Here is a 22967-nt window from a genome sequence, read left to right on the forward strand (position 1 = left end):
GAGAAGCCTCAGCTCCCATTTCCTGACTTTTAACCTTGAACTATCCCAGGAATTTTGCATTTGAGTGATTAAGAAGGTATGACTGACCTCCTGCCTCTCTCCTGCAGAACCAGTTTGTTAATCTCTGGGAATGATCTAAAATCTCTAAGTGGTTCTTGACAGTCTTCTCCTTGCAAATAATTCAGTAATGCTTTGCTTTTGGGGTAAACGATCTGTGCTGAAAAGAAATGCATGGGCAAACAGACTATCACTGTGGGCAGAGTAGAGCTTGTAGACATCTAGGTTTTCAAAAGTGGGTAGAATGAGCAAGCAGCAGAGTTGAACTGGTATGTACTGGGCGTGCTCATTGTGTCTGGTGTGCTGCTAAGTTGGATATTACACAGCTCCATGCTTCCATGAATTTGAGAATAGAAATGTTTTGCTATTAAAAGTGTGAATGTATTTGTGTTTGCAAGGCTTGATGTGCAGGCTGTTGCCTGTCTTTGTCTCCTGATTTGCTTTGGGCAGCATGTGACTAATTTCTCTACAAAAAGAAGGATTGGATGTTACCTGCTCATGCAAAAGAAGCAGAGGGTCTAAATTGGCAAATTAGGCACAACTCAGGACCACCTTAATGATGTGCAAGGGTTATTCTCATGTCCTGGCCAGAGAGCTGTAGAGGACATCACTGAGCTCTTGAGTGTCAGTAAAACTATTTAAAATTATGACAGCTTGGAAAATAAGTTCTGAGGGTGGATGTTGGGCTTGCTAATCGTTCCGCAGGTAGCCCAGTGCATGGTGTGTCAGGGGCCAGGAGGAGATGCAGGATGAGATCTTTGGGAGGCTGAGACGATGCTCAATAACCATGGCAACAAAGGAAACCACTTCTGAAAATAAAACACCTCTGCAGTCCGAGTTGCTTGAGATGTTGTGTTGGGTTTTTTTTAGGGTGTTGCTATTGGTGATGGTTATATTGTACAGTAAGCAAATCTGTTTGGCTTACAGCAACAACTTCACAAAAGCCTTTTTTCTCAGACCCCATTTTTACTGTAAGGGGAATCAGTCTGTTCCTATTTATCCTTTGTCAGAGCAGGACCAGACTGCAGTGCTCTACTCGCTGACAGTCACTGCCATGACATCTCTTTGGGGTGACTAGAAATGTAGGGTGGTTGTGGCTGTGTGTGGGTATTGGAATAGTGTCGGGCTTCCAAAACTTTGAAATGTCATATTTCGATCTCCCATCAGGCTCCTTGGAGCCAAGTTAAGAAGCTTCTCATATTTGTAATCACTACTTAAATGCTCCTCTGTGTTACCTGGGAAGCACTTCCCTGTTGATTGTTCTCACTGCTCATGGTGTCCTGAATTACTGTTCCCTTTGTAAGCCCATGGCAGCTGCTGAGAGTTTGGGGCACTTGAGCTGCTGTTTGGCCCAGAACAGCCTGTCGTGCCACGCTGAGAACATGTTAGGGATGAGCTGTTCTCATCACCTCTTTCTGATTTGCAGTTGGAGTGGGAATCCAAAGGAGCGTTTCATCTAGCCCAGGAGTGTGGTGATGAGGTGAGGAAGGCTTTGCCAGCAGATTGTAAAGGCAGGGCTGCCTTGCTGCCACACCTCCAGCCTCCAAAGGCAATTCTGCCTGCAGTCAGAGAAGATGCTCCCAGGGAAAATAGTTACTATAGTGACAAATAGCCCTGGCGTATTACAGGTGGATCACCAAGTTGAGTAATAAATGTGTAGGAGGCTATTTTTAAAAGCTTTTGTGAGGAGGAGATTGCTGTAGTCCTAGAAAATTTGTCTGCAAAGTGATAGTTTTCTCTGTGCTGAAGTTTAAAAATAATCACTGTCTGTCTTGAGAATGGGATGACCTCATTAAAAACAAAGCAGCTTGTATGTCATCGTGTCGAGCCTCCTGGCAGTGATTCTTGCAGCAGCCTTACAAGTTACAGTAGGAGCTCTACCCATCAGCAGGTTCCTCTGAATCCTCTGAACTCTCACCCAAGGGGATCTTGAGGATGGCAGCTGGAACGGGGTGTCCTCAGCCCATTGTCTGTCCTGGTCTGTGGCACATCCTGGAGTTTTATTCCAGTGAGGAATGAAGGGTTGTGCACCTGTGAGTGTGGGCGGGATGGGGAGCAAGGATGGGAGCAAGGATGCGAGCTGTTAAGCTATGCTAGGTTTTGGTGGCTGATGTGAGGCTCCCGAAAGATCCAGTGCTACCTTTGTTCTCTACGCAGGGAGCCGCTGCTGTTGGGTGCTGTGAACGTTAGGAAATCCCCTGCTCTGTAGTTTCCCCCATATCGAGCGGGGAAGGATTTCGTGTAGGGGCATGTGACCCGCACTGAACTGATTGAAACAAGGCCCTGCTGTTTGAAAGGCCTTACTGTGTTTTGGGGGGGGGGGGTTGAGGAACCCTGCAAACATAGGGATTAAGTGGGTTTACATCCAGCGCAGAGACTTGGCACTCCGCTGTTGGTTTATACATGCCTGACGTCTTGGTGACCCAAGCAAGCGGCTGGCTGGCTGCGTGTACACGTATGTGCTGACGGCTGGAGCCTAACTGGAGAGCTGCCTGTGGGTTTGGTAGGTGACTGTCGGCCCCCAGCTGGCACTGAAATCCAGTAACTACAAAAACAATATTTCCTGTTTTAAGGAGTTGAGAATTGATTTCTGTTACCTTTGTAGTATTAACTCCGGACTTGTAAGCGGCGCAGTTCCCCCATCTCCGGCTCCCGTCAGGAACCTCTGTGATCTTACAGCCATGTTTAACAAACCTTCTGTCAATCAAAAACTTGTTATACAAGGATTATTTGCCTTCAGTTTCCTGTGTAATGAGGTTTTTGATTGACAACGGAGGAGTTAAAGACTATAGAAAGGCTTTCTGAATCTGAGATGAGTAAGTTTCCATTTAATCGTGTTTGCACATGATAACACTGGCTTCCAGCTTTATCTGCAGAAGAAGCTGAGGGTGATCAAAAATATGAAATATAGAAACCCTTCTCATTTAAAAGTGATGTGACTTATAAACTAGAGCTAGAAAACTAACTTTGTGTTTCCTACCATGGGAGTGGGATTTGAACATCATTTGCTGTACAAATACTGGAGCTACTGGGGCCAAGCGTTTCGCAAAGATGGAAGTGTCTTGGTGTGTTCATGGGTGGGCAGGCAGTGGTCTTCCCTTCATCCTTCCTCTGTGTGAAGGCCAAGATACTCCTCGGGTTAGGGTGTTGGATGTTGCTGTGCTCTTTTAGCTCTGTTAGCAGGATTGGTTTCTGAAATGGTGATCTTGACCTGCTGTGGTACCTGGTTTCCAGGTGTCGTAATGGGCAACGGTATTTGCTGAAGGAAATTTTAATTTCTTGATTGAAATCAGATGAGAAAATAGCATAGTGAAAACATTGAAAATACCATGGCAACTGCTAAATCTAGGTTGATGTGTCTTTTTCAAAATATTAAATGTTCCTGAAAATGACCCTGATGAGAACTTAGCGATGGGGGAGGCCAGTCACAGGTGGGATGAATGTGAGGTACAGATGAAATGGTACAAGATGAACGTGTGGACAACAAGGTCAGAATTAGGCTGTCAATTGCAAGTATCTTCTCTAGCACAGGTGGGTTTCCTTGGTGTGGATTTCCTTCAAAGCTTAGCCTCCAGGTTAGAGTGGATGCGTTTCAGGAGCAGTTGTGTTCTAACCAGTGCTCTAAAGGGTGTTGGAGCAAAGTGATCTTGGCTGGAAGATAGAGACAAGCTCATGTGTCTGAAATGGTCACCAGTTTGGGTTTAATGAATGTTATACCTGCAAACTCCTAAGCTTTCCCTCTTGGTTACCTCTTGATGACCAGAGATCAGAAGTCAAAGTCAGGATTTTCTAAATGTACCTGGAAGTTTCCCTAATGGAGGAGGGTAAGGAATGCATAAATCATGTTGTTGGTTCCCTCCCTTAGTTACAAGAACAGTGGGTGAAAGAGGTCCATCATTTTGCAGTCTGCCTACAGACAGGATCTGTTAATATGATAACATAGTTTGACTGAGTTGATGAGGTTTTTTTCTGAGGCTGTTAAGAACCTTTGTGAATTGCCAAGGACGTTTCAAAAGAAATAGTTCTGCAGCTATGCTCTAGCTTTAACTTCCCAAATGCAGAAATAGCCCAGTAACTGAATCATGGCTTGCTGTGAGAGAAGAAAACCCTTTACCTTTTGCTGGTTTAATTCGTCATGCCACATTGTGAGTGTGCTTAGGGAGATGCTTGATTTTTGGACCCCTTCTGGAAAATTGGGTTATTTCAGTCTTCATAACCCCAAAAATCATACTATAAAACAAGGGGAAGCAGGGGGGAATATCTGCTTTTTATGCTTTCTTCATAGCATGGCTGCACGACATGCTGCACGTCTTTCCTCTGTAATTGTAGCATTGCTGCTTTGATTTGTGCCAGTTTTTCCCACAGCAGTAAGGGAAAGGAGCTTAGAAGAGTAACTAATTTGGTTATGAAGCTGCAGTTATTTGGGGAAATAGCTATATGACATATGTTGCCTGTAATAAATGGAATTACTCTCTTAATTCTAAACCTAATTACTCTTCTGTTTGCTAGTTGAATGACAGATTTCTCCTTTAATGAGTACTTGCTCCTCTGTACAGATGGGATAGTCACAAGCTTGCGGTCAGCCAGGGAGGACAGACTAATCTGTGGTTGGTGGTAGGTGCTTCTTCTGACATCTGCTGAAAATGAGTCTGAAGAGGTGAAATTCTTGCCTGTTTCTGAGCCCTAGTAACTGATAAGTCTCCCCTTGGCTTGTACCATCGCTGTAATATGCTGGTCCTCTTCTCCCCTTTTTCCAGAACTCCACTTGAAAGAACAGACTGGGTGTAGTTCATGCACTGCACTTCATATGAAAAATAGGAATGAGCATCCTTCAGTTGCTTGGTCCTGGCTTTCTGTTGTGTCTGACAGCTCCTGAGCACATCTGGAGGAATTCAGCTGCTTCTAGCAAAATAGATCCACAGGGCTGAACGGGAGCTGGTGTGTAAGGTCAGGGACTCTGCAAGCCCAGGAAGAAATTACACCTCTTCTTACAAAGGTCTCTGTGGAAGTAGCAAAGCAGCAATTGTAAAGCCACTTCACAGCCATATCATGAGTATCACTAATGAAGTGGTGCACCAGAAAAGACCACTTGGCCTTTGTGTGGCCTTGATGGCACACTCTACCCTTGCTGACTTTAAATATATTTTTACAAACAAATGCTAACTTTTCCTCCTTTCCCTTGTCCCAGATAGCATCTAGTAAGCATGGTATCTAAGCTTTACCATGGACTATAGGTGAATATTTTTCATTGTTTTGGGGTGGTTTTTGTTAAGTATTGGGCCACTGAAGAATCAAGTCATACATATCAGGGCAACAAAATGATTACTGCTCCACAAGTCCTCAGCAGTTACACTGAAGTAGGGGTGGCCAGTCCCTCTCTACTCTGCCCTTGTGAGGCCCCAGCTGGAGTCCTGTGTCCAGAGCTGGGGCCCCAATACAAGAAAGATGTAGAACTGTTGGAGAGGGGTCAGAGGAGCCACGAAGATGATCAGAGGGCTGGAGTACCTGCCCTACAAAGAGAGGCTGAGGGAGCTGGGCTGGTTCAGCCTGGAGAAGAGAAGGCTGCGGGGGGACCTCATTGCAGCCTTCCAGTCCCTGAAGGGAGCTTATAAGCAGGAGGGGATTCAACTTTTTAAAAGGGTAGACAATGGCAGGACAAGAGGGATGGATTAAAGCTAAAGGAAGGAAGGTTTAGATTAGATATTAGGGGGAAGTTTTTTACAGAAAGAGTGGTGAGGGGCTAGAACAGGCTGCCCAGAGAGGTAGTGGATGCCCCGTCCCTGGAAGTGTTCAGGGCCAGTTTGGATGGGGCCCTGGGCAACCTTGTGTAGATCCAGGCCTGAGATTGGTGGCCCTGCCTGTGGCAGGGGGGTTGGAGCTCTATAATCCTTGGGGTCCCTTCCAACCCATGCCATTCCATGATTCTATGATCATCATGCTGGTTTTCCTGATGTGTATGAAGCTGAGACCAGCCCTTAGACAGCTTTTCAACACCAGCTTGATTCTTAAGTCACGAGAAAATAAGTGGAGACAAGTTCTTGTCATTGTCTCTTGCTTTTTACAAATGCATGGCCATCCTGAAAACACTGTTTTTCTGCATTTGTTTTGATGGCCTTGCAGAAGGCACCCTCAGGAGCACCCCATGTCTGAGCACTGGGAGAGCAGCGAGGTCCCTGCTGTGCTGCGTACTGGGCTGGGTGGGCAGCGTGTGCCAAGCAGTGGTCTGTAGCACCACGCTGTGCCCAAGGAGCACCACTGGTGGCTGTGCCCTGCAGCGTGGCACTGTGGAGGTGATACAAGAGCCAGGGGAGGGCCTGTCCTGTCATCCCACTGCCCCTCTAAGGTGTGAGAGCAGCTTCTCCATAGGTCAGTGTAGGTCTTTCCCTCTTCTCTGCCTGTCCTGCCTCCATATGGACCCCTAACATTAAGGAAAAGCAGATGCTGTTTTTGGAGAGGTGAAAGCGTGAACCCCAGTGTTTAAGTTAAAGTTGCCAGCAGGTTTGCAAGAGCACTTCCATCTCTCTTATCTCCAGAGACTTGCTTATGTCTGACCCTGCTCTGCATTTTTACCCTCGGGCATCATTGCCTTGATCGACTCAGAGCAGCACCTACTGGGTGCTTGTGCTGAGGAAACAGCTTGATCCACATGGAGAAACATGGCATAAGGGATAGCAACCAAAGTATTGAGCTTCTACATCATTTTCAGGTCATCTGTTTTCTATACAAACGTACTTTAGTACAGTCTAGATCAGTGTAAAACAGATCTTTTGGAGCAACTTCAGTGAGAAAGTTTTGCAGCTCTATGTTGTAAACCTCTTAAGTTCTTGTTTGCTCTGCAGAGCTTTAAATTAAATTGCAGTTTTCGGAGAAAAATAGTGATTCAAGCAATGTTTCAGCTGGCAAAGGCGATGTTTTGGAGGTGAAATGCAACAGCAGGTAAGTAGAGATACTTAGTGGCTTATGTGGCTTGTACAGAAATGTTTCCACCTCATTCTTTCTGTGTACCAAACTTCCAGGTCGTGTTTTGTGGGGGGAATTATGTTAGTCACTAAATGCTGATTTTTATCGAGCATTTTATAGCTGGAGACTCTTTCCTCAAGTTCCCCTTGATGCTGATGCCTGTAGGATGTTCATTTGGGGGTTACCAATTGGTTGCTCAGTGCCTTCAGGTGAAGTATGCTCAAGTGTGCTCAAAACTTAATAAAACTCTTATCTAACTGCCAGCCTTGCTGGATTACCTTTGGATGGGGAAGACTTCCTGCAAACCTGTTTGGTCTTTTACAGTAGGTTGGAAACTGAGGCTCTAAACCACTTTCCCTTCCTGCAGCATGCCACTTGTTTGTGGCAGAGCTTGGTACAGCTCTGTGGCTGCTTTTTGACCCAGTTCCTCTGTGTGTGTGTGCAACAAAACTACCAGAGTGGACTGTGGGCTTTTTACAGCATGACCTGTACTTTCTGCCCAAAGGACTCTTCTGGTAAGTGTGAGTTGTGAGCCCCAACATGAAGTCACAGCCCCCCTTCCAGGTACACCATGTGTGCTGTGCTGTGCGATAGGTCTGGGGGCCTGTGATGTATCCTGCTTTTGGCAGCTTAATTCCTCCTGGCTTGTGTCTCCCTACAGTGATAGGTATGGTTAGTAGCCTTGTTGGTGCAAGCTGAATCTCAACAAATAGGGGAATAGGTTTGGGGGCTAAAATCTGTGGGGTTGCCCAAGGAATGGTTACTCTGAGCTTTGTTTTCAGTTGAACCAGCCTTCAGGCCATTGCTGGATGTGGTCTCCAATAGAAAAACTCATCAGAGCAGCATTGTGGAACCACTTCCCTGTTTGGATGGAGTGGGTTACACGTTTTTGTGATACTGGGAAACGATTCCAGTTTGTCATTAATGAAACAGAACATATTGCAATGCAAATGAATGGAGTTGCATGACAAGTGGTCCCACAGTCCTCAGCACTTGCTATTGATTGTGCAGACTTAATTATTCATGCTATGCAAATTGCATTTCTCATCTTGTTCCTTGTCTACATATTTTTGATACAGGACTTGCCTGCAAACAGTCTTGTTCTTTCACTTGAGACAGGAGGATTGTTTCTGGCAAAGTTCTTAATGTTCCTTTGTCAAGTGAGAACTGTCGGAGCCGGGAAGGCTCTGGAGCTCTGTCACAGTGAATTCATCTTGCTGTAACTTCAGCTGAAGAAAGGGAAGAGCTTGTGGAGTATTGTTTGATAAGAACAAAAGATTTAAAGTTGTTTTCAACTTTCTTTGTTTTCTATGCTGAAGCCCTTGTGGCACTTGTTCTCTGGTCAGTTGTGGGAGTGTTCTTTTATTCATCTGTAATATTATTTTGCATTTCAGGTATACTAAACCACTAACGTTTGCAGACTGCATTAGTGATGAATTGCCCTTAGGATGGGAAGAAGCCTATGACCCTCAGGTTGGAGTCTATTACATAGACCACAACACCAGTAAGTGACTTGTTACTGTATTTTTTCAGAGTGTTTGTCTTGTGCCTGTGTTTAAAATACACTGAACACACAACCACAAAATGGCTAACAGCACGTTTTAGAGTAAGTGAGGTCTGCAGCTCTTGAAATCAAATCCTGTCCTACTCCATTGTGTGGGTTCCTTCCCTCTCTAAAAGAGAAATCTGAGACCTTTCGGTCTTCAAGTCAGGGGTCCTGTTCAAGCCAGTGCTGTGGACACACCTCTGTAAGCGCTGGCTCTGCTGAGGAGTTTGACTAGATGGCAGTGATCTGGAGTTTGTTCTTAGCCTGGAATTTGTCCTTGTGGCAAGACCATTTGAAACAGTGCAAAGGTCTTGTGTTGCTCCCCCTGGCCAGGGATAAGCTGGCTGATTGCATGAGCTCCCTTTGCTGCAGGAGGTCTCGCTGCCTTTGCTGCTGAGGGAACTCTCAGGTATCCCTGGGCTATCCTGAGAGGGGTGCAAGTTGTTGAAGGGTATAAGCATGGGCTTGTCATGCTTTTCCTCTGTATCCTCAAGCTAAGCCACTGCTGACTGTCTCTGTGGATTGCTGGGTAGACCAGCAGTGTTAAGCTTTATAGGCTCCTCTGAATTTTAAGAAAATAGAGAACTTGATATATCGTTACAGATGTTGTTAGGAAGTGAGTGTGGAGTTGTGCTAGAATAAATCCCCTGAAAAAAAGTAATAAGCAAAATAAACCAGTGACTTTGGTTCTCCTTACAGAACAGCTCGAACTGCAGTTCAGAAGTTCACAGCAGAACTGTGCCCAGGCTCTTCTGGGGGTGCTTGTAACTCATGCAAAAAGCAAAACTGTTTGAAGAGACAAAAGTGCCTTCAAGTTGTGGGATTTTTTTTTTAATTCTGCTTCTAGGACTTCAACTGAGAACTTCAGTAACTTTCTTTCAGCAAGCTATGAGGTTTTGTTTTCAATAAAAATGGAGAAGTCTTTTTTTTCCTTGGCTGTCTTCACACCCTTCCCTTTTTTTCAGAAAAGCCATTTTCACCTAGCCTGAGGCTGCTCCTGCCAGGTTTTGGCAACTTCTCTTGGGTATTAAAAATGCAAAATGAAAAAGTCTGTTCTCAAAAAGCACTAACTTTCATGATCAAATGTCTCCAGATATGAAGGTGACAAATATTTTTATTTAGAGCTCAAGCTCATGCAATCCTAGTGTCACAGTATTTGCATATCTTTAAATGGCTTTGTCCTGTTTCTCTTTCTGTGATACAGGAGATGCTGATTTTTCCATTTACCAGAAAGGATAGTGGGGTAGAAAGGGTAAACAAGCCTATAAAATGGCAAAAGGGATCTGCAGGGGAGAGGACTGGACAGACTTTGCTTGAGAAGCCCTATATTGCAAGCCACAAATTGGGGTGGGTCTGCTATAGGTCTGTAAGACCATGTCTTGTGCCCATATTGCTGTTTCACTTCCAGGAGGAAGCTCTCTGGAGGGTTAATGATGAGGCTGCTCTTAAAGGCAGTCTGAACCTTTTCCAGTCTTGCTTGGGTCTGGGTTATTCCTGTGCTGACTGCACTTACTCAGCTCTTCCTCCTTGTGTAGAAGTCTAGTTAAGATTTCTTTTTGCCACCTTCTCAATGGTTTAATGCTTTCATGACTCTGCAACCAGGAAGAGGGAAGAACCTGGACAAACTCTTTGGCAGAGGGGCAAAGATACTGCTGAGCTGCTCATCCTTCCTTGGGTGGCTGGGGATTATTGTATCAGGTGCTGGGGTGTGGGAGCTGCCTGCCAGGGTGCTCCAGGCCATTGACTTACTCTGCAGGTATTTGACTGAACAAGGATGACTAGCTGTGGTCCTGAGATCACAGTTCAGGCACAGGAAAATAACCTTGATTTGAAGCCTGCTGTGGGACAGGGAAGCTGGCTAGACCTCCCAAGCAGCAAGTGGAACACAGGGGGGGAACAAACCAAGCATGATCTCAGGTGTACACTTCAGTTGGCTCTGGGGTTAATGCAGAAAGATCTGCTTGCAGGTCCACTCAGATGCACCACAGGCTACAAGGGTGTGCAGAGGAAGGCTTCAAACTGTGCTCACGCTTCATTTATTGCAGTTGGTCTTAAAAAGTTTCACTTCTGTGGGATGCCAGAGGCTGTAAGACTTGACCTAGAATTTCAATGAAGAGGTTGAAAAGAAGCAAGACCATGACCCTATTTCTCATGCCAGCTCTAATCCAAACCATGATCCAGCAAACCATCTCAGCTTACCTTCAGCTAATCAAGAGGCTCATTTTCATGGTTCATGTTAAATTATCCTTTGGAGAATATCCAGAACCTCCTTCCTCTCCCAGGTCACTTGCAGGAATGATCTGTCATCCAAGGGTGTGAAGGGAATGGAGGCATGTTGGTTCTTGTTGCACACTTAAAGCATTTGAGACTAATTATCATGAACAAGCCCAGGGACAGACCTACATTAAATCTAAAGCCAGGAGCCATTACAAAAAGTGAGATGCAGTACACTTCTGACCTTCTCTCTGAGGCAAAATAAATACAGTTAAATAGAATAGAGTACCCAGAATATTCCTAACACACTATTAATGCATCGCCCCGAGCGTCACTTTCTGGGAGAACTTTGGAATTTGATTTGCACAAAGAAATGATTTTCTTGCCAGATGCTGATGCAAGCACAGGAAGACTGCCCTCCTCTAACACCACCACCAGATTTGTCTATGACGAGCTCACCATAAAATTAAAAATTCACATGGCAACAAATGATGTAATAGTCTGTATTTCTGTAGTCCAATTGTAGAATAGAAGGGTTTGGGTGGGAAGGGAGCTCAGAGATCACCTAGTTCCAGCCCCTGCCATGGGCAGGGACACCTTCCACGAGCCCAGGCTGCTCAAAGCCCGTCCAACCTGCCCGTAAACACTTCCAAGGCTGGAGTTTCCACAGCCTCTCAAGGGCACCCTGTGCCACGGCCTCGCCACCCTCAGAGTAAAGAATTTCCGTGAGACTTTGGATGTATTTGGCATTTCTCAGTAGCTGGGGCAGGTCAAGGGCCCTCAGCCAGTATTTTCATAGATTGTTACTATGTTTGCAAAATCAAAGCTGCAGTCAGGGGATCTGGTCAGTGCTGTGATGACTGAAGCAGAGGACATGAGCACTTAGAAAAACAGGATCAAAGCCCTTTCAGTCCCTAAGTGTGTTGTCCAGCCCCTCTGTGGGCTGCCTGCCAAGCGTTCCCGTGTCAGGTGGTGTGTGTGCTTGGGGCAGTGTCAGTGGCTCACTGTTGAAGGGAGGTGTGCAGGATTGTGGGTTTCTGTAGTCTGGTGCTGGTAATGGAGGGGTTTCCCTGCAGCAGCTTCCACTGCCCTTCTTGGGATTATAGGGGGAATGGGCTGCTGGTTTAAGGGAACACTGGAAATGCCCAAGCTTGAAGAAGCCATAGGTATGGGTATGCTTGGACCCAGTGTCCTGATGTGGACTTCAAGAGCGGTGGGCGCTTTGCTGAGGTGCTTGAAGCTGAAGGTGCTGAGTTGTGGTTGCTGGTGCTTGTTTGCAGGGTCTGATGCAGGGAGGCTGCGTGCCTGGGAGCCTGGGGCTGACTCGCTGGGTAACTCACAGCAGCCTGCGCCCTTCTGCGCAACTGTGGAGTAAGGGAGTTGCTCCTGCATGCGGGTGGTGGGTTCTTGGGGGCAAAGCAGAGATGGGAGCCTTCTCAGACTCTTAGAGCTGGTACACTGTGGTGTCTTCCTGACCTCTGCTCCCTCAGAGAGCCTGCAGTGCTGTCTGGGCAGCACCAGCACCTGTGCTTGGCACGAGTGCTGCTTTTTCATCAGGCTATTTTGGGGCAGTTTTTCAGGTCCAGGCTGAAGCTTTGCTTTCACTAGCAGGGCCCAGAAAGGATTCTTTGTTGAAATGCTTCTACAAACTGTACTCTTAGTATCCTAGAAGTATTTCTAGTCATCTTCTGCAGCTTCTGTTAAGTTCTTCTGTGGAAATTAATGCTATGTGTTCTTTTGGGTCTTGAGATACTGTTAAAACAAGTTATTACTGGAGTATCCAGGTATATTTCTCCTTGGCATGATCACGGACAGTTTGTGAAAAAGGCTGTGTGTCCATCCCTGGGGTGTGATCCTTTAGTTCTAGTTGTGCTCCTAGGATTGTTGTCAAACTGTTCTCTTCCCTGCATCCTGTGCCTTGTGGTGTTAGTCTTATCCCTGACTCGCTTAAGAGCTCCTCATACCTTCCACCGTGGCAGCTTTTACTAAATATTTAAAGAGGCTCTTAAGATATGCAGATTAGATTCCTACTGATAGTTTCAAGCAGCTCCTTTGTATTAATTATTCATTACGTGGTAACTAGGCATCCTTATTCAAGCGCGGTGGTTTAGACAGTTTAGAGCACTTAGTCAACTGAATGTTGGAACCTGTTCCAAGCAGGAACGTATAATAGCCTTGAAAAAGAGATGAAAAATATTTTGGACACTTCTCCACAAAACCGAGACAAATACTGACAATAAATTTGCCTAATTAGTATTAGGACTAGCTGCGTGTCTGTGACCTTGTGCCTCTTTCATGATTAGAGACCTGAAAAGCAGCGTGGTGGTGTGGTGGGGTAAGGAGGATGGGAGCGGTGGGGCTGTTGGTGGCTGCGTTGCCTACGTTACCAAAAATATTTTCCTAAACTCCGCCTCCTGTATTCTTCAGTGATTTACTGCTGTGCCTGCTTTCAGCGGGGGGAATAGCTGCTCCCCTTCTGAGATGCTGTTTAGGTATGGTGTCATTTGAGTTGTTTTCATTAATACATTCCGGGGTTTTATGCATCTTTATTTTTATCTACCTGTGGAATCTGAGTGAGGAGGTTTTCCTTCCCCTTTTTAATAAAAGCCACTTGGCAGCCCAAGAGGACGGGCAGAGCTGTAATCACTTTCATGTTGTCAGATGCAGTATAATGCAGTCATGTGCCAACGATATTTTCTGAATGTTTTTTTATCAGTGAAATAGTAGAGGTATTTTATTAGCAAAGTTATAAAGCAGTTACAATAAAGATAAGTCTAACAGTCAGTGTCAGTATCTCAGAGCTTGTGTGTGCTCATGGATGTTTTAAGAGGCAGTGCCAGGATGGCTTCAGCAGCAGGGCAGTTGGAGAGTTGTACAACGATCTCATCGTGAATTGTTCTATACAGTGATTCAGTGTGGCAGAGCTCATGGGGGTTTGTTGTGGAGCAGTGGTCACCTCCTAAGACACTAAAAAAACCCCAGGAAAATATCCTTATTCCACCTTTTTCTTTGGAGGTGGGGCAAAGGGCTGTTGTAAAACATTGCTGTAAGTGGTGGAGGTTCTCCAGACAGCAACACAAACCTGCTTTCCACTGATCTTGCCTCCTCCTTTTGTTCTCTCTAAGAAACTACACAGATAGAAGACCCTCGTGTGCAATGGCGCCAGGAGCAGGAGCACATGCTGAAGGACTATCTTGTCCTGGCCCAGGAGGCGATTGCTGCGCAGAAGGAGATCTATCAAGTGAAACAGCAGAGGCTTGAACTGGCCCAGCAAGAGTATCGAGAGCTGCATGATGTTTGGGAGCACAAACTGGGCTCTCAGACCAGCTGTGAGTAGCTGTGGACTCCTACCAGTAACTTTCTCCGTCGTAAACGCTCTAGGACAGTGGAGGTGGCCCTCTGATGGAGTGCTGGCTGGTGCTGTGCTGTGTCATTCTCCATGCTGGCTCAGGTTATCTCTCAAAAGCAAGAGCTGCCTGGCACCTGGTCAGCAAAGGACAATAGTTGGGAAGCACTACGGGGGTTGGCTCAGTCGCTGGAGTCGGTGTGCTGATTTTCAGCTTGGGCTTCAACAGATGGGAAAATGTGGTGGTTGGGTCAACATGAAGAACTGAAGTTACACAGTATCTTCCTCAATTCCCTTGTCTGAAGTATAGAAACAAGGCAGGAAGGCTATCTCAGACAGCATTCCCAGGCCCTTTTGGAGTTTTAACGTTCCAGGCATTTAGTGACTGTCTCGGAGAGATGAGGGTCTCTGTTTTATGCCATGTAGATTGGTGGATTATCTCTCTGAGGAACATTCTGTGTTCCATGTGCTTTGTGCACCGGAAACAGCAATACTTGTTGCTTCAAGAGTCAGTGCAGAAATGTTTTCTAGAGGGCCAAATTCCCTCCTTACTGTTAGTTAGGAGCTGGAGGGAGATTTATTTCCTGTGAGTCTCCCAGAATTTTTTTTTAATCCTTAGTTTTGCAGGCTTTTTATGTTCTTGCTAGCCACATCAATTGACTGCCCTGCCCCTGCTTCACTGGCTCAGTTTACATCTTACAGTGGTGAATTCCCCTGGCTAACCCTGTGCCTGATGTTAAAACGTATTGAAGTAGTTCTGTCAGCTGATGGATTACTTGCCTGGGATCCCATCCATCACCTCTGAAATAGAGTTTTTGGTTGTTTCTGAGGAGCACTCTGGTGCACCAGAACAGTACGCTAAGAGTGCTGCGAACGCGAATTACGTTGGCGTGATGCGATCTGTCTTTAAAAACACAACCAAACAGAAAGAACTAGAAATGCTTTCCCATGTTTTATAGGGCATAAACTGATGGCTGCAAGGATCAAAATATCTCCCTTGCCTACAGCTACCTCTAACAGCATTGCACATTGGGGAGCTTCTGCACCTTCTGAACCAGAAGGGTTTTAACTGCTGCTGAGAAGAGAATTCTGCTCTTAATGGGACGTTGATTTAATCCGGTGTGACACACTGTATGATTGGTCATGTCCTCAAGGCTGTGAGAGGGCTTTCATCACATTTTGCAGTTTCTTCTTATTCTTTGCTGTTCTTTGTTTCTAAACATTCGGTGGATTCTTTATTCAGTGAGAGTCTAAAACAAGAAGAGTAAACCTTTGTGCAATGCCTGTGCCTTGGGTCCTGTTCAGTGCCTCTGGAGATGCAGGAGACCACGCTATTGAGTGGAGTGAGCATGTTTGGGACTCCGAGTTAAGCGTGTTCACCTGGAACAAATCAAGACTTTGGAGATGCAGGATATGCTCTGGCCTATTTAGGACACGCTTTTTGTGGAGTACTTGAGTGCATTAATGCCTTCCCCTGCCTTCAATGGGTGAGAAGTGGAGAACGGGTAAAAGGCCTCCAGCCATGTGAGGAGATCTGGGTGTGCAGGACTGATGGGGGGTCTTGATTTGTGGAAGGGCTGCTAGAAGAGTAGAAAGGAAAGTTGAGCTTCTGAACTGGATGTTTTATTTGTTCTAGTGCTCTCTGGCTCATCATCAAGTTCCAAGTATGACCCGGAGATTCTCAAAGCAGAGATTGCTACTACAAAATCCAGGGTAAGTAGTACAAATGGACCTTTGCTTGCCATGAGTAACCCTCAGATGTTTCCAACCCGCATGGCTGATACTAAAGGAGATGCCCAAGCAGTAGAAAGAGCTGATGTTGCCATCCTTAATCTAGGAGATCATTTATCAGAATTCTCAAATGTTGCCATCTTCAGCATTTAAAGCAGGGGTTTTTTTCCCCTAATGCTTCAGACTTCCTTGGAAGCTGGCACTACCTGCTGCTGTACAGATACGCTGTGGGATACTGAGCTGCGTGCTGGCTCCTCAGAGTGCTGCAATGCTGGAGAGCTGTGAGCTCTCTCCAGAGGACTGGCAGCTGTTTTGTCCTGGGCTTAGTGTGGATTGTTAGCAGCGGCAGTGTGCCCTGTCATGCAGAGCTCGGTTTGGGAAGAAGAAAGGACTAAAGTAAAGTAGGTCAGCCTGGCCTCTGTGAAGGAATATAAAACAGCAAGCTGTAGGGTCAATGGATTTACAATACATATTATCATCCTGCTGTGTTGCTCATGCAGCGGGGCCTCTGAGTTTGGTATCTTGGAGGATGGCATCTATTGCTGCAGCCTAGCTCCTGTCCTGACGCTTAATTATTTTTATTAATGACTAGGAACATTACTGAGTTAAATCAACATGTGTTTCATTCCTTTCTCTGGAATTTTTCTCAGCTTTTCTGCTGATGAGGTTGGAACTTCCCTTGAGCCCTTGAGGTTTGGACTTGAATGGGTAGTGCTGTACCTGAACATTCATATAAAGTATCCTTCTAAAAATGTGACACCTTCCTACAGGTTAACAAACTCAAGAGAGAAGTAGCTCACATGAAGCAAGAGCTCCAGTACAAAGAGCATGGATTTCAAACGTTGAAGAAGTAAGTTTGTTCTCAAGATCTTATTTTCAGTTTAGAACGTCTCTGGCTTGTAATACATCCCCCTCTACAATTATAAATAGCTGCCTAAATAACATAAGCTGAAACATGTTGCTGCTGCTATCTTTAGGCATGTGCAGCCGAAAGCAGTACACAGCCGTGGGGGTAGCTCTCTCAAATCAATGTCTCTGTGTGTTTGACTGCATCAGAGCTGACTTCATGGCTAAAGATTCTGAACCAGGATCCTGCCAGTTCTGTGTTACTCAGTGTGGCTCGATACGCATGACACTGTGCAGCTCACAGCCTTAATTACAGGAGCCATTGTTTTAGAGCACTGAGGAAAAATTTGGGGTGGAGTGGAAGGGGAGCAAAAGTTTCAGGTACTTACCTTTGTATGAATAGACATCTGGCATGTTCTAAGTAATGCCTCTGGTTAATATTTATTATGAGCAGCAACTGCAGTATAATTCCTTTGAGGGAAGGATGAGGCGGTCTGTAATGAGGTTGTGCAAGCAAATACCTCCATGCACGTGAGGTCTGTCTGGTCTTTGAAGTCATGACTGAATGTAAAGAAATTCTTACAGTTGATTAAGTTGATGCTGTCTGGGTTAGAAAGTAATAGCAGCAGTATGCCTACATGTACTGTTTTGGGCATTCATGTGCATCTTTTTCCTCCCTAAGGAGTCAAAGAGATGATGTGACTAAAGTCAGAGCTCTGAGGTGTAATATACTTCGGAGTGGAGTATTTTAGGCAGGGATGAGTGTGGTTCTTCTGTCCTTCTGTTGTCTTTGTTACACTGTGAAGTATTTTTTTTCCCTTACGAATTCATGACAAGTGCATGTGTCTAGGATGATTAGATACCCTTTAGCTCATGGTATTCTTTAAAATTTCCATGCAGAATTGACATGAAAATGTCTGATGCTCAAGGTGGCTACAAACTTGATGAAGCACAAGCCATTTTAAGTGAAATGAAAGCTCTGAAGAAGGCCATCACATCAGGAGAGAAGGAAAAACAAGACCTCATTCAGGTATTGGAAGAAGATGACTTCATAGTACTCTGTCGCCATTGCTATCAGATTGAGTTTCTGAGAAGTAACACCAACATATGTATTTCAGATGTGTAATTGAGATTTTTGTTAACAAAATCAGTTCTGTGTAGTGGTTGGAACTGCAGCTTTTTTGTTCTTCAGATCCTGGAAACAAGTACCATAAAATATAACAACTAGCAGTAGTAAGCATTTGCTTAGAGGAGAGCAGCACTTGTCTTGGTGTTTGTTGGTCAAAAATGAACCAGTGTGACTGTGCCACTGTAGATCAGAGCAGATCTGGAGAAGCCACGGGCAGGCTGTGGGCACTCAGTGTGCCATCTCCAGCAGAGAGCCCATCTGTCCAGGCAGGATGGTGTGCCAGTGCCTGGGGTTTGCCCTGTGCTGTGGGAGCTGTAGTCCAGCTGTGCCAGGCCTTGCGTTTGCCAGCACTGAGAGCATGGGCATGTCTTCATCACATAGTATAGGCTAAAGTTAGGTCGAAGTGGAGGTATTTTGAGCAGAAGGGAGCTCACCACACAACTCTTTGTGTTTTTAGAGCTTAGCCAGGTTAAGAGAGAGCTTTGAGAATGACAGAGGATCCCAGTCAGACCTGTGGGCCAGCAGCATGTCTGTGGAAAGCTCCAGCCCTCTACTACCCCGGCAGTACCTGGATGTCAGCTCCCAGACGGATGTTTCGGGAAATGTGAGTAATGCATGAGAAGCCAAGGGCATGTGGAGACATTCCCCTGAACTCTGTGTGGCACTGCCTTAGTACAGGTTCCCAAGCACGGGCAGTGTGGATGAAAGGAGACCTTCCCCTGGGTTACACTTCAGTGTGACCTTCATTTTTGTGTGCGGTATTAATTGTATCTCAGATTGTATCCCTGCTATTTCCCTGCCCTGTGTCTGTTAGAAAAACCCTGCTGGGAATAGAAGGGAAGTAAATTTTATTTTGCCTGTAGGTGTAGCTTCCTGATAGGAATATTCCCTTAGCTCTTTCTAGCGTGGGTAAGCTACTAGGCAAGAAGCGTTCCCCAGCTACCTATGGGCTAAGCTCTAATGAGGAGCCTTCCCTTAGGAATGCATTTTGCTTTCAGTGTGTAAATGTTACGAGTGAGAATGATAGTCTATGTGCAGATGTTTTGATGCTATCAGACATGGGTACTACTCAAAAACCTTCAGTCCCACTTCTACAAAATGATGGTAGATACTGGGTCAATGCCAGCATCAGAAAGGACTGGGTGCTGTGGGTACATCCTGTGTCTCACAGGACATCACAGAAGCTGCTTGTGAGTCTTCAGTTGAAGCTCTACAGCTACTTTCAGTCAGGGCCACTTGTGTGAGTAAAGAGTTGCAGATTTGGGCATGATGGGATGGCCCTTGTCTTTAAGGCTTTACAAACAAAGCAAGGTGTCATCCAAACCAAAATGCAACGCAGCACCTAAGGACTGCGAGCAGCGTTTAAGGAGAAGGATTACAAAATTGTTGGGGTGTGCATGAAAATACAAGCCTGAGATAGGTGTGGTAAATTTTCTGATAAACTAGGCTAAAAAGAAACTGAATCTTGTGGGTTTGGAGTGCATTTGAATGAATCATGAAAAAAAAATCCATTTAGTTTTCCCATGCTGTGATTGGTATAACTAGTAAATGAGTTTTACTTACTACACTGGCTCTTGTCACATCACCAGCTCAATTGTGAATCTCAAAAGGGGAGTGGTTACTAACTTGCTGATTTTATGTTTTGTGCCTCAGTTTATTACCAGCAGCAATAACCAGTTGGCTGAGAAAGTGAGACTGCGCCTTCAGTATGAAGAAGCAAAGCGAAGGTAATGCTTTGTCCTGTTGTACCTCGTGGCTGCCACACGGCTTACTCTGATGATACATGTCACTAGAAAAGGTGCCACTCGGATTGAAACCCAGTGTTACTGCTAAATAAACATGGTAAATTTTAAACAAGTGAGGCAATAGGCTTTATGGGCCAGTGTTATCATTCAAGAAATAAATAACCATCCTAGGAATTACTAAGGAGTGACTAACACTGGAAGAATTCGGTCTGGCCACACCTGTGGGGACATAAGTGGTTGTGCTGCCTCTTGCCAGTGCTTCCCCATGCCTAATAAGGAGACCATACTGCAGGGCATCTCCGTGCCTTATTCAAAGTGAAACAAGTGTTTGTGTGGCTGTAAGTCAGGTAAGGAGAAACATGTGCTGTATTAACACCTCACCCATCAAAATACAGTCACTGAATACCATTTCAGAGCTCCTCTGCTTATCTGTACAAATGTAAGCTTTCACCCTTGCCCTCAGGTCTCCAATGGATGAAGAATAGATCTAAAAATTTCATATCTTAGCAGGCTAATTTAGGCATAAGTTTTCTGGCCTTTTTTAATTAGATAACAGCTAATTCGATTGTTTAGAAAGTACCTGTATTTTTGTGGATAAATAGTTAAACAAATAAACACAAGCAGTATTTAGACTTTGGCTGGGCTGGTCCTAGTTCAGTGATGTAATAGACAGTAGTGGTGATTTCCATTTTTAACTGCTCTAAAGGGACTTTGCAATTCCACAGAGGCAAACTTCAGGTGCGTGGTACAACCCATGCTTGCACTGTGTGTGAAGAGAAGGGTTTTCCTCCAGTCTCTGGTCAGAGATAAGAGCTTTAAAGCTGAACATTGTCCTCACTTGGCTGTATTGGCATGGTCAATAGCCCATAGTTCTGTGGCAGCTCTCACTGACTCCATGTGCCCAGCTGCTTTTGACAGGAGCTTACAGTTTTCTTGCTAGGTGGAGCGGTTTTAGCAGAGCTGTCTCTTTTGCCAATCCAAGAGAAGCATCTACCTCAACATTCAGATCTTTCCTTTCCATCTCTTTTTTGAACAACATTTATAATATTAACCCCCCTCCCAGATGCAGTAGTTAATTTTTCAGTTAAAACTGCTTTTTAGAACTTTGCTCAAGATTGCTTAATTCAGGCTACTTGGCATCTTCAGATTAAAGTGGAGCACTCTTACTTTAGCCTTTGTCTTTTCCAAGGAGGAGCAAGTGACTAGTGACAAGCTTGAGAAGATAATTAATACAGAACTTTGTAAAGCCAGCACAGTAGTTTGTTTCAAGTCATGATGGAGGGCTTACAACACTATCTTGCAGCTAAAGAAGGTTTGATAGCTCATGTCTGTGTCAGATTGTATGTAGGTTTTCTGAGCTCTGTCATGAGGAAAGATGGGGCTAAATAGGCATGAATAATTGATGCTAAAATGAAAAGATCTTCAGCTACAAGAGCACTGTGGCTTTGGCATTGTCTTTAGCAGGAGCTGCAGAAGCAAACACCTTAGCTGGTTTTAAGCTGGAACAATGCTATGAATATAGTGACTCACAAGGAGCCTTCTGCTCCTGCGAAAATTCCTCCTTGTGATGTTACAAGTGTTTCCTGTCCATGCAGCACAATATTGAAATGCTTCAAAAACACAATAGAAGAACAGGTACTTGGCCCATGCACAAGTTATGGAGGGAGCCAAATGCTGGAAATACATCTGTCTTACTAGCTCTGCATTATCTGGAAAGGTAAAATTTAAGGCCTTGAAATGAAGATAAACCCATATTAAATTAGAACTACTTAAGGGCTGATGATGATGTTGGAAGCGGACTGTAGCGGGCACTGTTGATAGTGTTATGGACCAGACTAAAGCCACAGATGTAGGTGAATATCCTGCAGAACTGTTAGTGTACAACCACTCCCATTCCCTTACCACTGAATCCTTGTCTTTCGCAACCCTTTGAAATGAGAGCCCTGGAGTGGGTAATGTTAAAGCCACAGAAAAGAGCAGGGGCAGCTGCAGTGGCAAACCTTTAGCCTGATCAGTTTGGGAGCTGATAACAGGTGTCCTGTCAAAAGAGATGTCAGTGCTACATCCGAACACAGAGAGAGCCTACTGCAGCATAAATGTGATCAGAGAGGCAGCCAGATTGTGCTGTACCATCAGACATAGAGTAGTGACTCAGTTGTGTAGCACTTGCACTCTCTGCGCTGCTGTAGTTCCTTCAACAGCTACAATTTCAGCTTGGATTTTGTGGGACAGATGGTAACTGGGCTTTTATTTCTGTGGCACATTCAGCAGCATTGCAGCAGCCGTGGGTGTTTGGCTGGTCAGTTCTTAGACCACACTTCCCACTTTGATTGGATCTGTTTTCCACACCCTGAAGATGCATGTGCTTGGAACGAGCTCCAAAGAGACTAAACGTTTCCCATGTTACACCTGAGTCACAGATAAGTACCACCTTTCCTGGTAAAAAAAGAAGCAGCTTGGTAGTCACAGCAAATAAACTATCGAACTACCTTTTCTGGATAAAAAGAAAACAGTTAAATAAAACTTGAACTTCCTGTTCTGTATTCAGTTCAGCCTGGCAAGCTCGTGGCCACTCAGAAAGACGGTGTGACCTGAGCCCAGCATCACGGATTTCTTTGGAACGCAGACCCAGTGTGGCTTGGCAGTGGCGTGGGTCAGGCGCGGTCAGTGAATGCTGAAGGGTTGGAGCTTTCAGCCAAGTGCAGGACAGTCTGTGATGCTGTTTTATGGGAAAAATAGAACACATAAACCTCCTTTTAACTGACATGGGGGGGAAAGAATGAGTATTTAGAAAGAGTAAAACTTGAGGTTGGTTTTACCAAGCTGTTAGACTCGGCACAGAGAACAAATTCCAGTGGAAAAGCCATATCCGTGCAAATGTATGCCAAAAGTGATCAGATTAATGCCAACCAATCCTCTTAAACTCATATCCCTTCAAAATGCACAGAGGAATTCTAGGATTATGAATGAATGCCACTGTTAATTCTTCATTGGAGCACAAGGTTGTACTTAATCATGCACTCAAAACCAAAACAGCTCCTAAGAAGACCTAAAAATAGTTGGGCTGAATATCTATCAATCAGTTATGGAACTTTAATTAGACTGAGGAGGCTTCTCTTCCAAAAGGTGCTCTCTAGTCATCCCCTGTGATAGAGGAGGCAGGTCAGGCTGTATGAGCCTAATCCTTTATGGGCTCTTTCAGGACTCGAGTTCCCCTTGGCCTCCAGAGCTTGGAAGACAAAGCTTGTAGTCTTCAAGGGCATTCAGCAGTCGGGTAGCGGCTGCTGCCCAGATTTGCCTCTTATTACTTCACATGCTTCAATCTTTGCTAGTTGGCATTCAGTTTTCTCTGTGCCTGCATGTGTGCTGGTTTTGGGGGAGGAGGTGTGTGCC

At 45.1% G+C, this 22967-nt stretch overlaps 1 protein-coding gene across 2 annotated transcripts in view; it reads left to right on the forward strand.

Annotated features, from left to right (window-relative positions):
- Positions 1 to 22967, forward strand: part of WWC1 (WW and C2 domain containing 1) — a gene marked incomplete at its 5' end in the record, with an annotated part of 69701 nt that overhangs the window by 24103 nt on the left and 22631 nt on the right. For both annotated transcript variants that reach the window (XM_084268545.1, XM_084268546.1), the window contains 7 exons: positions 8412 to 8521; positions 13903 to 14106; positions 15760 to 15836; positions 16625 to 16704; positions 17601 to 17730; positions 18287 to 18433; positions 19483 to 19556. In XM_084268545.1, the coding sequence (XP_084124671.1) occupies positions 8412 to 8521; positions 13903 to 14106; positions 15760 to 15836; positions 16625 to 16704; positions 17601 to 17730; positions 18287 to 18433; positions 19483 to 19556 (822 nt within the window). The remainder of the gene's footprint in view (positions 1 to 8411; positions 8522 to 13902; positions 14107 to 15759; positions 15837 to 16624; positions 16705 to 17600; positions 17731 to 18286; positions 18434 to 19482; positions 19557 to 22967) is intronic.

Source organism: Gallinula chloropus (genome assembly GCF_964237585.1).
Source record: "Gallinula chloropus genome assembly, chromosome: 10".
NCBI classification, from domain to species: domain Eukaryota; kingdom Metazoa; phylum Chordata; class Aves; order Gruiformes; family Rallidae; genus Gallinula; species Gallinula chloropus.